At 38.3% G+C, this 16,103-nt stretch overlaps 1 protein-coding gene across 4 annotated transcripts in view; it reads right to left on the reverse strand.

The window, feature by feature from the left end:
- Positions 1-16,103, reverse strand: part of ntrk1 (neurotrophic tyrosine kinase, receptor, type 1) — a 95,540-nt gene that overhangs the window by 8,517 nt on the left and 70,920 nt on the right. For all 4 annotated transcript variants that reach the window (XM_087848490.1, XM_087848488.1, XM_087848487.1 and 1 more), the window contains 4 exons: positions 13,621-13,751; positions 11,648-11,820; positions 3,172-3,412; positions 105-263 (listed from right to left, as the gene is read on the reverse strand). In XM_087848490.1, coding sequence (XP_087704616.1) covers positions 105-263; positions 3,172-3,412; positions 11,648-11,820; positions 13,621-13,751 — 704 coding nt within the window. The remainder of the gene's footprint in view (positions 1-104; positions 264-3,171; positions 3,413-11,647; positions 11,821-13,620; positions 13,752-16,103) is intronic.

Here is a 16,103-nt window from a genome sequence, read left to right on the forward strand (position 1 = left end):
GCCTTGTTACCACGCTATTACCACATTATTACCAAGCTGTAATAGAAAGGGCTACCGAAATTTTGTAACGCAATTTTATAATGTTTTTTTCCACTGCAACCCACCTCGCTATTGGACAGCTGATACCATGGCTGTTTCCCATAGGTGAAGATCTCCCAGAGGACCACGCCAAAGCTCCAGATGTCGCTCTCCGTCGTGAACTTCCTGTACATGATGCTCTCAGGGGGCATCCAGCGGATCGGGAGCATTGTACGTCCACCCACCTGAAGATAAAGAACCGAATACTAAGTGAACTTTAATTATGGAAACCTTAATTAGCTTTGTTGATGAGATTAAATGTTAAATAGATTTTCCTTTCCACTCATCTTGGGCTGCTTATTACAAGCTGGGAGACCAGCTTGAAATCAAAAATAGGCAGACTGTTTAAAAATTATTACAGTAGTTTCATGCAAAATAAAAAAAAAGGAAAAGAGATTAACCGCCACAAAAATAATATTAGATAGTCTCTTAGGTTTGTAATTTTTATTGCATTTATGAGATCTCAACATGCTGTTAATGAGTAAAACCCTTTCACTGGCACGTGAAAACAGGAATGAACCTTTCTCACTACTGAAAAAAAAAAATCCTGCTGTAACAGATTTGAGCGATTTTCAAATTCTCAAATCCCACCAAGGGGAAGCAACATGAAAAAGTCCAGTGCTATTATTCAGCCGGTTTGACTGTAGTTTTTAAAAGTACACACTCCACAGTCTCTCAAAGGTTACGCTGTGATTTACAGATCCAAAATGTACGACATACTCTGCTCCTGCAGTTTAAATCGCTTCAGGAGAAGACAAAGCACATGTGCTTCTTATCTTAGTGTATTTTTCAGAATATGACCACAATGTATTATGTAGCTTAATCATAATAACCCATTTTTAACAGAATTATAGTTGATTAGGGCATGGTTTTTCTCCTTAGACAACATCACGTTTTCACCCTCACACAAGAAAAATTGAAATATCTCTTCTTGCGAGACTAGAGGAGAAGTTCAATATTAGTATTTGATCTATAATACTTCAAAGTACAAATCCAAAACACTGAGTTCAATAAGAGGAGTGGGCTTATTATACCTATTCATTCTCCTCTCTGAGTTTCAGACAGTTTTTTCTACTCCCGGTTTGTTATGATGCAGCAGAGAGCAGGTGTTCCAAATAGCAGTCATCTCATGAAAAAATCTCTGGCCGTGAGCACAGAAGCCCGAATTACCTGTTCCTGCTCAAATATTTGATTTGGGTGAAGCAGCCAAGCGAGCTTAAACAGTTGCTTTCAGGTAGTGGACGAACTGGTATAAGATAAAAAAGGATTATTTTGAACTCTGAATTGTGTTAAGCTGCTTTAACAGACCCAAGGATAAATGTATGAAGATGAAAGTGAGGATAATAAAAGTCAAATAAAACAGTACAGCTGTGTTTACACATGCACTACTTTTCAGAGAAACACAAGACAGAAAAGAAACAGTCTTTAACCTGCAGCCTCACTTGTCTGTGTGATGTCAGATTGGGAATTCACAGCTCGTGAGTGGTTGCACTGTTTCCAGATTAAGTATTTCCAGTACCGAGAGCAGATCAGAACCCCTGCTGTGTGTTACATGTGATAAAGGAACCGCGCACCTCGATTTGTTTATAAGGTCTTAAGTGTTTCACACCTTCAGATCTTTTATCTGCTTTGTTAGGTGAATGTGTAAACTACTGCTTCTTTGTAAAGCAGGTCCTATACATATTCCAAAATCCCTTGAATCACTTGAATTATGCAGAATATTTTCTAAAAAGCAAGCACCACAAATACATTCACACAGCAGTAGGATAACAGCAGTCTTCAGTTGGGTTTTTAAAAATATACCTAACTATTATTTTTATTGTTTCATATACTGAATTAGAGCTTTTCACACTCACATATTTCACAAGATTATAGTCAAATACTCAGAGTGACAACAAGGGTTTTGCATCTTTAACCTCCTAGGACCTGGCGTCCACATATGTGGACATCACATTTTGGGTTATTTAGACCAAAATACACAATTTTGCTCTACAAGTGCCTGATATCCACTTACGAGGACATTATACTGCTACTGTCAAAATTTTAAACGAATATCCTCATATGTGGCTCTGATTTTTCATAAAAACAAAATAAGGTAAAAAAAAAAAAATCTGGTAATTCTTTGTTTTTACATTCATTGGGCCCCAATGTGCCCAAATATCAAAGAGAAATTAAAAATGCATGCTGTGGAAGAGTTTGGGTCTTAGGAGGTTAAACTTTTGGCTGGAAGAATATAAGAATATCTTTTGGCTGTATATAAATGATGGCCATGATGGCGCCCATTGTTTCAAGTCAAGTCCTGTTTCTAACAGTTCAAGCTGAACATTTGCTCATCACCATCGAAGCTTTTGTAAATCACTCTTGATGTCATTGTTTATTGTCATTTTTCACTTTAATGGTGACCATCATCTACAAAATTAATATCCTTATATTCATTAATGGCTGAAAATGGCAACATAATAAATAAAGATATCAGAAAAATGTTCACTAAGGCCACAACGTGAGAAATAGTGTCACTTTCTCACAGACTTCTTTACAGTTTAACTTCTCTCAAATCCGCTGGCCATTGAAGAATGTAGCATTAATGAACTTCCACACTGGAACTTCCAGTTCTTGCTAACCAGTTAACAGAACTACAGCCTAACACATGCAGGTTTGTGGGGGTATGTACGAGAAAAAAGACCCCCAAAAACACAGATGAATTATGCATCATGTAAAATGTATCAAATGAAATGTCTGGGATTCTAAAGAAGTAAAAATCTGGTTTCACTTGTGGAACCAGAATATTATTTGCATGATGTGTCCTCCTGTTGTGACCCAGACTGCAACAAAGAGAGATTAGCCTGGAAACAATGGAGTAATTGCAGTTTGATTGCATGTATTCATCATACGGTTTACATACTTCAAACTTCCTGTTGGAAAGAAATGTATTAGATCGGCGTCAAACAGTGTCAAACAAATACGTCAGAGCAGATAAAACAGAAACAAATGGCAAGGTAGTAGTGAAGTAAAGGAGTAATATTTCTGTCTTGTTTAAATTTACAGTCCCATTAAGAATAACAGTAGTATTCCTTTTATGTTTCAGCCGTTTACCCGATAGTAATCTGTGCTGTAGATGTCTCTGGACATGCCGAAGTCTCCGATTTTGACCACCAGACCCTCTCCAACCAGACAGTTGCGAGTTGCCAGGTCACGGTGAACGAAGTGCAGCGATGCGAGGTAGACCATGCCTGAGGCAATCTGAGCAGCAATGTGCAGCATCTGAGGCAGAGTGAGCTCACCCAGCGGGGGCATCTTGGACTCGTCCAGGATGTGAGCGTCAGGGCCGTGAGCTCTACAGGGGGCACAAAAAGGACACACAGCTGCTTTAATCCACATCTGTTGGTCTGAATTTATTTTAATATTTTAGCTCCATCAAAATGTAGGAAGATCGCAAGGTGAAAGTAAAAATACCACAGTTTCAAAATCTACTCAAAAGATTTAGAGGCACAGTGTACCTAATGTTTTGGTCTGTGTTACACTGATTTATGTGGCATTATTAGAACGTCGATACAAGTGTATAAGCAGCAGTTTATTGTAGCTGGATGAGACAGAGGTGGATTCAGCTTCTTAGTACACAAATAATTAAGTTCTAAGATATTGGGGGTGGGTTTGAGTGCTTTTCAAAACAGTCACAGAATGAGGCTGAGCAGTCGTGAGACGATGAATGCCATCGGTTCCAAGGAAACAAAGCTCTGCATTCACTGTGTGGACTTTTCTCTTACTTATATAAAAGATTCTGAGAAGTTTAGAGAGGAAAGGAGTGCACATCTGAAAAGCACTACTCTTTGCAGAAGGTCACACGGAAATAGGTTGGGGGGCACTGATATAATCTTTAACAATGTGCTGCACAGTTTTAAAAGTGTATTCTGAGTCTTTAATGTCAAATCTGAATCTGAAAAGTAGTTACTGCTGTCAAAGTAGAGGGGAAAGTAGAGACAAGAGTATGAAGTGGATTTACACAACTTGGGTATTTTCAAATAAAAAGTGTATTTCGTTATTTTCCAGACTAAGAGAACAACAGAGGAAAGTCATATTTTTAAAAAACAAAACTGACTAATGTTGTCAAGCAGCACAGGCACAGGATGACCCAACTTGTTTGAAGGTTATCTAGTCTACAAAAGACTTTATATTGAAGTAAGCAGGATAATAATATTTACATGAAGTGAAAAATGCAAATTTATTCTCTGCATTTGATCTGTTTCAGCAGTAAATCTGTGCTTTACTGTCACGTAAATGCTGCAAATGAGACACCCTAATGAGACTCCTCCTTGTTTATAGTAATTTCTGCTCATTAACTATTTGATGACCTATTTCTCTTGAAATGAATACTTTATTAAATTCACTTTTTCTGCATTCGATGGGAACTTCTGACCACTGTGGACCGTAAACTGAATGAACTCGACGTGCTGTTGCTATTCTTCTCTGTTGCTGTTGGCTGTGCAGGTTATCAAACACTTGAATGAGCAATTCAGGCTTTTGTATTTTTTTTGCTGTAACTATGGCACCAACCTTGGGTGACCTGAAGGACGATGACCTCAGCACGCAATCTGCAGATTGAACATTTGCGACATATACGAGCTCTCTAGAACTCCCCAGACATGGTGAGCACGACCACACCATAATAAAGCCATTTAACAGCGATGCTTAATCAAAAACACAAGGCTTATAATACGCCTACAATTGATTTGCAATAATGCAATTCAGAGATGCAGAGTGCATTAACTCTTCATGGTTTTCGTGGACCATAAACACCCACTCTCACGTCCAACTCCTGCCTAAATGAGCAAATCACAGCTGATGTGTCTCCATCCATCCTAATATCTCTCCTCTCCACTTTGTCCCCTCCTTACAAAGGAAGTTGTCTATACAATCACTATTAGTTTAAAAGGCAGGTGGCAGGGTGGGAAAGCAGCTGCATTGTGGGGTCTCTCGCACATCTCACCCATGCTGTCTGCTGAAAATGCGATTTCCATCCCTTCGTGAACATATATCTCAGGAAAAGTCTGTCCGCGCGCCTCTCTGTGTGTTTTCATTTCCAATCTGCCTCCTGTGGAGGACACCTGGCAGACAGCATCAGCGCCGTCTGCTCTAATCGTAGCGTCAGATGGTTGCCCAGGTGCCAAGTGAGCGCTCTTCAGCACTGACCCTTCTCCTTCAGCTCCCCTCAGAGGTTTTCAAAGGTTTTTTAAACGATTGAAAAACAGATTTTGAAGCTCTTCTGTCACCATGTTATGCAACAATTCAAGTGTTATCATTACCTAATTTGCCACATAACCCCTTCTCCAGATAAAAAAAATCAGTTCATTGCACAGTTCAAGGAATCTTGTCTATTTCTATCCAAGTGCTAAAACACTTGGATAGTTGAAATTCACTCTCATTTGAGATTATTGATGTGAGGACTTCTTATAAATAATAAAAACTGACCCGTGCCTTGACATGTTGTGAGTCATCCAGGAGATTCAGCTCTTACGTTTCTCTCTCTTTGTCTCTCCTTCAGTGTCTTTGGTTACTTTTCTTGTGATGTTAAGAATGTTTGGCTTGAGTTCTTGTATGTCTGTGTTTTTCCCTCATCTGTGAGTCACTCTTTTTCTCCCTGGGTAATAATTTGCATCTCTTTATCCATACTGTAAATTTACAATGCTGTTTTTACTGGTGGGTTGCTATCACTTGTAAGGCACCAGTGGCTCACCTAAGGGCCCTGGGAATGGTTTATATACACAGTGTTTTATGTACAGTGTGCAATTTTAATCAGAAAACATTTCTTCTTCCACAACACTCACAATCCCCCGCCCGTCACGCACACAGTAACAATTATTTTCTTGTCAGCAGTCACTCAAATGAATCATCCTGCTCTCCATTGTTTTTACATCACATTTGATAAAAAACAGAGTTTTTTCACATTATTGTTCCAGCTGGTAAAAATCCAACCATGCAGCAACATCTGTGCGTGAAGAAATGAAGGCACCAGAGCAGCAGAGAAACTGCAGTTCCTCTGATGGACACTTGTCATGTCCTCTTAGGCTACGTTCACACTGCAGGTCTTAATGCTCAATTCCGATTTTTTGATCAAATCCGATTGTTTTGTCTGCTCGTTCACACTACAAATAAAATGCGACAGCAAACGCGCTCTAGTGTGAACGCTCAAAGCGGCCCGCATGCGCAAAAGAAGACGTCACACACAACGCGCTCTGTTTAGACCCAGAGCAAACAGTATTGTTTGACAGATGGCCGTTTCCCAATTTTTGCTTTAAGTTATTTTGTTATTTACATAATAATGTAAATAACCTAATAATGATCCTTATTGCTGTTTTAGAGGAGCGCTGCTTCAAAGGATAGTTGCAGATTTCTGTCAGAATCTGCAGATTATACAGTACAAATAAAATGTTCACGTTTCTCCAACGTTGTCTTCCCAACAGTTTCACCGGATGGCCAGGAAGCGTTCGGGATGTCTTATCGGGCGCTGCTCCGGCGCTGATGATTGGCGTCTGTCTTGTGTCAGTGACGTAAAAGACGGATTTAATGCGACATGACCATCAAACAGCAGTCGCTTTCTGAAACATTGGGAATGTATCGGATTCAGTACCACATACGAAAGTGACCCAGATCGGATTTGAAAATATCGGATTTGTGCCGTTCACACTGTCATAGCATGATCAGATATGGGTCGCGTAGGGTCAAAAAAATTGGATTTGATGCGCTTTCGCCTGCAGTGTGAATGTAACCTTAGTCATGTGTGACGTTGGTGCTTTTCGGGGGAATTTTAAATGCAATGATCACACATAAGTTTGCTCACTTTGTGGTTAATTCTATTAACAGACCATCCATGAAGTCTTTGCTCTTGTTTTGGTGAGTTAAACTCGAGTGCTGTATTTTCTGTGTTACGTAGCATTAATTAGGCAGCTATCCTCGTTCAAATAAGTCATACTATTGTTTTTCTTTTGCTGATAAAGCTGAAATCTTTGCTACATTCCTCTTTTATGCAGACATTTTTGGATCCAATACCAAGCTGCACATGCAGGATTTGAATGGAAGAGGCAAACAGGCTAAAAGTACTGAGCTAATTTAGTCAGTTTCCTGCCACTGAGGTAAACAGAAACCAAATTACAAGGAGCCTGACTAGACAGGAGTGTATTATTGCTTTCAGTTCTTTTGGTCGGTCTGCATCTTCTGTAAAGGCTGTGAAACACTGTACGCATCAACATCAGAGAGCAGAATACAAATTTTCAAACATCAGTTTTATCAGCATTGATTTGGTTTGATTCTCCTGTTTCCACCTTGCTGAGTTTTCTGTTATGTTTTTTTCTTCTTTCTAACTTTTATTTGTTTCTATAATGTTGATGTAATATATTGTTTTGTCTTTAGGTTGTTTTTAAGATCTAGTTGGGGACTACAGATGAAAACTAGCCCATGGCTAACTCTGGTGCATTTACAGAAATGTTTATTGACGAGTTTTGTCCCTAAATGTAAATAAATAAATAAATAAAACACCAATCGTTATCTAGCAAAGCAGTGGAGGCGTTTTCAGCGGTACGCATCTAAACAATAATGTGGCTAAAATGTTATTTCAGGACTACAAAATTAGGCCATTCCCTTTATTCACGCCATCCTCACCTCCCAGGCATCCCTGCTGGATGTGTGGACATATTTAGCTTCACAAACCTCTCAAACAACGTTTATATGTGTGACTAAGGAGATGCACACCAGCTCAAGTCTCTAGCTTCCTCCTCACAGTGCCAACTGTTAACTGCGTGAATGATAGGGGTGGGGAAAAAAATCGATACTGTGTAGTATGGTGATATTTTGTTTGCTAATAATGTATGGATACAGGGACAGCAGAAATCGATATTTTGTTACAAAAAAGGTTTTTGTGCTCTGACTTCAGAGCATGTTGATCCTTTTTCTGAGCAAGAATCCTGACATTCCTTCACTGTCCAAATGTGTTTAATAAACATGACAGTTTACTTATTTTAATTTAAGACATGTTTTATTTTAATTAAGTTGAAAACTTTTTTATTTAATGTAAAATTATATTTTGTTTTAATTTACTTTCAAATTCTTCAGTTGCTGAAGGGGCTGCATAGTTTTCATAAACTGCATAGTTCAGAATAGCTATAATTGTACCAGATGGTTGATTCAGTTAAGTTGGACTAGACTGTAATACAAACCGTTCAGTTTGTCAACAATAAAACTGAAATGAGAGAAAGACTGAGTGTGAGACTTTGATATTAGATAAAATGAATATTGATAAAGTTTACCTTTATGTACAGAATCTGAATATCGCAAAATATTTTTAAAAATTGCAATAATATCATATCGTGCGTTAAGTATTGTGATAATATCGTATCGTGGGATGTATGGTGATTCCCACCTCTAGTGAATGACATACAGGTGAAGGTTTTAGCTTGCTGACAAAGAAAATTATGAGAAAGAATACAAAGCACCTTTTATATCTAATGAAATGAAAACAAGATGGAAATTAACAGACTAAAATGCTTTTGGTGTAATATCTGGTTCTTGGTGTTTGTCAGCTGGTTTGGTTGGAGTGCTTTAATATGTGAATAAAGTTTGTTTAGCTTTTCTTAGTGCAGATGGGTCCAGTGTTGGTGAGTTTCAACACTGGAATGAAATTAATTTCTTCCGGTTTCAAATTCAGCAAACTGGTCCATACATTTACCGACAGATTAGGTTCACAGAATAAGAAGAAGGGAATGGAAGAGAAATTATTATGTAAAATAATTAATAGATGATGTTAAAGGCGAGCTGGTGATTCATGTGAAATGCTTGACTTGAAAAGAAACACATGCCAAATTTCAGAGAGCTTTAAAATCACCCCGGCTATTTCTGGGTCTCCAAATCATCTAAACACCGTTCAAACAGGACCTCGGAAACCTTACAGTGTGGAGAGGGAGGAAACGCAGCCGCCTCAAAAATATCAAATATAATAGTCTGTGAAGTCGAGCGCAAACACTTCCACGGCTGTCCTCGTGACTCCTTGTGGCATTAAACACACAAAATCCACCGATACGCTGAGTGACCGGCGGAGCCGCACATGCTGCACTGAGGTCAGCTGAGTGGGTTTAACTTTTAAACACACATCGAGTTTGAGTGATAAAAGCAGTGCAGCTCACAGATGGCAGCTTTTAAAGAGCTGCAGTCATTTATCAGTGTGAGCGAGTCCCACTTTCAACATCTGAAGCACATCTAAAAGCAGTACATGATCGTTTAACAAATTACATATTATGATGTTGTTGTAAACAGATTTGAGTGTTGGTACTTGTGTAAGTGGAGGTTGGTAATATAACATATGACAACACTGTAAAACAGTTACGTGATGTAAAATACGTCTAACTGCTAACAAAGACTCTGCATTAAATTAATAAACAGGTTTAAATAGCTTTTAACTACATTTATAGTTTAAAAAATATGAAATGTTTGCAGAGCGCGTATAAACCAGGTGGTTCTGACCTGCAGGGGCTTAATGGATATAACCAGCAGGGGGGAAGTGAAGGTTGAGACAATGGGAAACACAGTTTTTAATTCTTTGGTCTTAAAAAGCAGGTAATGAAAAATGTTCACACCTGACGTCCAGACTGAAATATTTAAAACTAGGATATTCAGTAGTAGTATATTACCAAACATTATTCAGAACATTTGAACTTTTCCACATTTTTTATATCCTGAAAATTATTAAGTTAATTTCTTTCTTGTGAGTCTCCACGTGACCATAACAGGCAGCGCCAGGTGAAAGTCGGTGTTACTACTTTGGACTCAAACACAGCATTTAGAGAAATATTCAGACGTTTTGTTATGATGCTCAAAACTGAGTGTGGTGCTTCCTGCACAACTTTCCTCCACCTGTGCCTGACTGAATTTAATGGGCATAATTAGGAAAAGAACAGATGCTGTAAGGTTTCAAACCGCAGCCCCCCAAAAAACAGGATACTCCTTAAGTAATTCTCAAACGGAGGAAGTTTGGAGGACGTTTCTCTTTTTGGAGATGGGATGAGCCAGAGTGCAGCACTCCTCTACTCCCCGCTTTATGGTAGAGATGGCCATACGGAAGCCCTTCCTCACTAAAAGACAATTGACAGTCTGCTGGGAGTTTCCTAAAAGGCACCTAAAAGACTTCCAGACCACAAAAAACAAGTCCTCCGGTCTGATCAAACAAAGACTGAACCACTTGGCCATATTTCCCATCAGCACATGCGGAGGAAGCCAAAAGCTGAGCTCAATAACACTATCCCTACAGTCAAACAGTGAAAGCAGCTTAACAGTGTTTCTGTCTGCAACAAGACCAGGATAATATAAGTATTCAGCCCACACGAGATAAAGGTAAAGATGGAAAAACAGAGAATAATCTCGAATGACAACTCTCAGGCTGAGGGGAAGATTTACATTTCCCCAAAGCAGTCAGAAAAACACAGAAGTGGTTTTGTGTGCCGGAAGCATCTTGTGCATCTCTGCTCAAAACCTCACTGAGCTGCCTGCCAAAGCTTGGACAATTCTCCCAAAAAGGAAAGAAGGAACCCCCAAAACATTGTGCCAAATTTGTAGAATTGTTCAAAGAAGGCTCTCAATATATGTGAAGGCCTGAAAATAAAAAACTAGTCCCAGTGAAACCGTTGGGACAGTGATGACCTCTGCCTGCTAATGTTTCTGGGTGTTTTGGCTCTATGATGTGCAGCATCAGCACAGTGTAGACAGTGTGTACACATAAAGTCTTTCCTTACCTGGAGAGACAATGTGAGAGAGCTTATGAAACTCTGGGGGAGTAGAGTTCTCTTTGATATCAAGTGAAATTAGTGAAAAAACAAATAAATGTATCAATATTTCATACTATTCACCTCAACGATTATTCCTGCACAAGGGCAAATCTGATCTCCTGATAAATTCAATGACAAACTGCTTTATCCAAGTACTAATGGGAGGGTATGAGTACTCTCTTAGTCTTTTATGAAGTTTAGATGAAATAATTCTAAAAGCTGAATCAAAACATGTGAAAAAACCTACAAACTTTCCAAATGCAGTAAATCAGCCGAACAAATCAGCAAACATTCACATGTCGCAGCCAGAAACAGTTTTTCTTTTAGCACTTGCTCTTTAAAAATACTTCAGCTTGTAAATGGCAGCAATTAATCCAGGATAAAACATTTATTTAATCAAATAATTGATTAATCAGCTATTCATCTTAGCTTTAGTGATGACTGGATCATATTTATCTGCTTCCGTTTGCGTTGCATGCTGTAACACTGTCACACTTTGATGGCTCGCTGAGACACTTTCTTACTGAGATTTTCGGGGCTTCTGAGGAGTCCGCTGTGAAAAAAGGCAATGAAGTGTTTGTAATAACTTCTTTTGTCGCCGCCTCTGCTGCCTTTCATCCAGTACTTTTTCTGAGCCACACAGACGAGGGACATATTCAAAGGCTAATATTTGTTGGGAAAATCTACAGCACACTTTACGATCGCAGAAAGGATCAGCATTTTGTTCAGCAGGCATCTGATGTGGAGCTTGTACTGTTACATACCGAAGAAAGCGGTTCAGGTCTCCGTGCCTCATGTATTCAAACACCATGGCCAGCGGCTCTCCGTCGGTACAGACGCCGTAGAACCGCACAATGTGCTGGTGTTGGAGCACCGTCAGCAGCTCCGCCTCCCGCTGGAAGTCCTGCCGGGTGGACTCATTTGCGTCCTTCAGAGTCTGTGAATACGTGCAGATTGTACTTTTCCATTAACACTAGAAGCTACATTTTAGCAAACAATTGACCAGGCACTCAGCTGCAGCTCGGGTCCTTATTTGCTGCTTTTTTGGGGGGTCGAAAATGAACGACACTGTATTCAAAGTCTTTACTTCTTTACTCTGATGTTACAGCTGCCTCCTTATCACACAGCTAAGAAAATAATATTAGTTACTTATGTGACAAACAACTGAATGTATTCATTTGTTATGACATAATAATGAGGCTTTACTTAAATGGAATTATTATTGTTTTTATTTTTGTTTGTAAATTATTTTATAAATACAATATGACAATACAACAACACTCTCTCTCTCTCTCCATATGGAGAGAAAGAGAATATGAAGACTTTTATTTTGAAAATTTGTGAAACTGTCGTGTGATATAATTTTGGCACCAAAATCTCTGAGGGGGAAAATGTGGAAAAAAGATGAGGATGTTCAATCTGTCATTATAAAAATGAATTTTTAGATTTAATTCTTAACTTACTGAACTATAATAAATATCAGAATATAATAATAAATGAATAAAAGTTTCTGATGAGAGGCCCTCATTCTGGTTGAGAGAGTAAAACGTTAACTCATTATTTAAAATGACCCCTTTATGGTTTTCCTCATTTTTTTGGTCGAACATATCAGACTTGAGGCAGTTTTTTCTGTTCTTGGCTCTGTGTGATGTCATGAGTGGATCCCTCAAACCAGCAGCTCCAGCTGTGACAGAGCAGCTGATCTGATATTTTGTTTGCAAGGAGCAAAAAAGTTAATGTTCCCAGTCATATGAATTAGTTTTGCTATTCTTGTTGGCTAAAGTCGTCTCTGCTTCTGCCACAGCCTGTCAGGAACTGCGTTTGGGCCTTTAGACAGGGGTAAAGAAAAGCATTAAAAAAGAATAAATAAATAAAAAGCAGAGTGTTGGATTTATAGCAAAATACACAAATACAAATGACGTTGAACTGTGACAGTTAGTGTCACAGTTCAAAGCTAGTGCAGGTGAAAAATAAAAATGTAAATTTTTCCTTTTAAAATTTCAAAAGTTCCAAATCAACAGACAGTGTGGAGCATAAAAGGAGACTGTGTGGTTCATACATTTGAAAAACAGTTTCATTCTTTGTCTGGGCCTCGAATTTCCCTCCTCAGCTCACTGACGACGTGTTATAAAAGCATACGTCTGATTAATGGGATGATAAATCTGAGCCGATATTCACCATCGCCTTTTTTAATCCGCTGCGGTTTGCATTAACCTGTTGTAACAGGAGCCGCGTAGTACATCAGCTGACTGTTCTTAAACAAAAACAACTCTCTGAAACCGCAGGATGTAATTTCAGCATGTGAGTATTAACTGTAAGTGCACTGTACCGTCATGTTTGTTAGTGCTGAGAGCCTTAATGAGGACTTTAGGGTTTTTGTTTTTTTAACATAGCGTAGGATAAAAAGCAGACTGACACACAGACATTGTCCTAAAGTCTCAAACTGCAAGCCAGTGATATGAGAAAAGTGAATTTTACCGTTTGCATTGAAAAAAAAAGGAACTTGATGTTACGCTCAATTGTATTAAATAAGCTAATCAGGTGTAAAAGCACCAGGATGAGGTTTAAAAGCCAAATGCTGCAGTAAAAATCTTTTTTGTGCGTTGTAGTTTTGTCAATCACTTCAACATGTTCTGCCGCACAGACCTCATGCTAACTGCTGACATTTTCACTACCGATGCCAATGAACAAAGCCGGATTAATGGTTAAATTACCTTCTTTTTTGGCAGCTACTCACCTTGATGGCTACGAGCATCTTGTCGTTGTCGGGGCTGAGGTTTGCACACTCTGCCAGGTAGACTTTGCCAAACGCTCCTTCCCCCAGCTCCCACTTCAAAACAATATCCTGCCTTTTAATATGCTGGACACCTGAGATCATAAAAACACTAATGACTTAAAAGAATTCTGGGGAAATTCCAAAGATTATCCACCTCAAGAATATCATACAATATTTTCATAAATCCTCCTTTTTAGATGAAATTTAAATGCAATTTGTAATAATCCGAAATCCTGAAAACTTTCACAAAGACATTTTAAGTCCGAGTAAACCACAAAGCCCTTTGTTAGTCTCAACATTGTCTGACACCAAATAATCCAGGATAATCGCCAGGAAAATTAAGGCTCGCTGGTGCAGCTGATGGAAGGCAGTGAAATAAATGTAGAAGGGTGAGAGTGGCAGAAACTGAAAGCAAAACAAAGTAGAGAGCATTCACTCGAAGGAGAAGTGACACTGACTTAGATTTATTTCAGAATCTGCACAATTCAGTCAGGTGTGTTAAAATGAAATAGGGGTGGGGGAAAAAATCGATACTGTGTAGTATGGTGATATTTTGTTTGCTAATAATGTATCGATACAGGGACAGCAGAAATCGATATTTTGTTACAAAAAAGGTTTTTGTGCTCTGACTTCAGAGCATGTTGATCCTTTTTCTGAGCAAGAATCCTGACATTCCTTCACTGTCCAAATGTGTTTAACTTGTTTTTGGCAGCAATAAACATGACAGTTTACTTATTTTAATTTAAGACATGTTTTATTTTAATTAAGTTTAAAACTTTTTTATTTAATGTAAAATTATATTTTGTTTTAATTTACTTTCAAATTCTTCAGTTGCTGGATGGGCTGCATAGTTTTCATAAACTGCATAGTTCAGAATAGCTATAATTGTACCAGATGGTTGATTCAGTTAAGTTGGACTAGACTGTAATACAAACCGTTCAGTTTGTCAACAATAAAACTGAAATGAGAGAAAGACTGAGTGTGAGACTTTGATATTAGATAAAATGAATATTGATAAAGTTTACCTTTATGTACAGAATCTGAATATCGCAAAATATTTTTAAAAATTGCAATAATATTGTATCGTGCGTTAAGTATTGTGATAATATCGTATCGTGGGATGTATGGTGATTCCCACCTCTAAAATGAAAAGTGGTCCGTGTTTTCGGGTTGGTAGTGGAGGGACTCCAATAAACTATAATGCAGATAGTGTGACGTATCCACCAGCTGGTTTTTACCAAGCCTGGTCTTAACTTCAAAGTTGGCCTTTGTTAAGACTGGTCTTTAAATTGGACTTCACATAAGCCCCTCGAACAAATTTAAGCCCGGTCTCAACTACAGCCGATCTTAGCAATGTACAATCACGTCAATGCAAAATACACATGGTGTGATTTTAGAATTTCATTTTCAAAACTAGGGATGCAACGATACCAATTTTTTCAAACCGATACGATACCGATACTTGGATCTGAGTACTTGCCGATACAGAGTACAAAAAACGATACTTCTACCACACCCACACACACACAAATACAATTAATTGGAAGACAGGTTATATTTTATTCCCTGCCGATAAAAAATAAAATCTTAATAAAAATGACCACAAAAAAATTTCAAGTGAAAAATAAGCACTTCTGTTAAATTATTGCAGAGTCTCCACATTGTAATTTAACAAAATATCACTGAACTATTGGCACTGTCTCGAGCTTTCAGAATAATAAATAAACACTTCTGTTTGGAATAAAATAAATACAAATTAGGTTTGCAAATAAAATAAACTTTTAAATTATTGCAGAGTGTCCATATTGCAAACAAACAAACAAAATAATTATTATTAAATAAATAATAAAATATAAAAATTATAAAATAAATAATAAATAAAATAATAATTGCCCCCCCCTAGTGGCCAATCTAAAAAACTACAACAAAAATGACAAGCCACCCTCTGATTAATGAAATAAGTTGGTATCGGTTCATGGTATCGGTTAACTTTTACGAGTATGAGTACACACACATTTTACAGTATCGGCCCCGATACCAGTATCGGTATCGGTGCATCCCTATTCAAAGCTGCATAAATGCACAAACAACACAAACAACTCGCCTCCTCAGACCTACACATATTTGAGATCATAGTGGCTGCTGTCCAGACATTAAAGGGTTAAGCTTAAAGGTGAAACTGCTGTAGCTACTCATGTCGTACGTTACTGCCTTTAAGTACAAGACGTGTTTAGAGCCAAACGGTATCCAGAGAATTGTAGGTCAGGCTAAGCAATCAAACAAAAGTGGTTATCAGCTCAATAGGTCAACCCAGAGTTTCCCAACATATCAGTGAGCATGTTCACATGAAAGGGTTGGTGTTGGAAGCATCGCACCAGTGCGACTGATGGACTGGGAGCAGAGCAGCAGATTTTAAAAAGAAAGATAAAACTATGATATTAAAA

The sequence above is a fragment of the Neolamprologus brichardi genome, chromosome 11 (assembly GCF_056152115.1).
Source record: "Neolamprologus brichardi isolate AB-2024 chromosome 11, ASM5615211v1, whole genome shotgun sequence".
Classification (NCBI taxonomy): Eukaryota; Metazoa; Chordata; class Actinopteri; order Cichliformes; family Cichlidae; genus Neolamprologus; species Neolamprologus brichardi.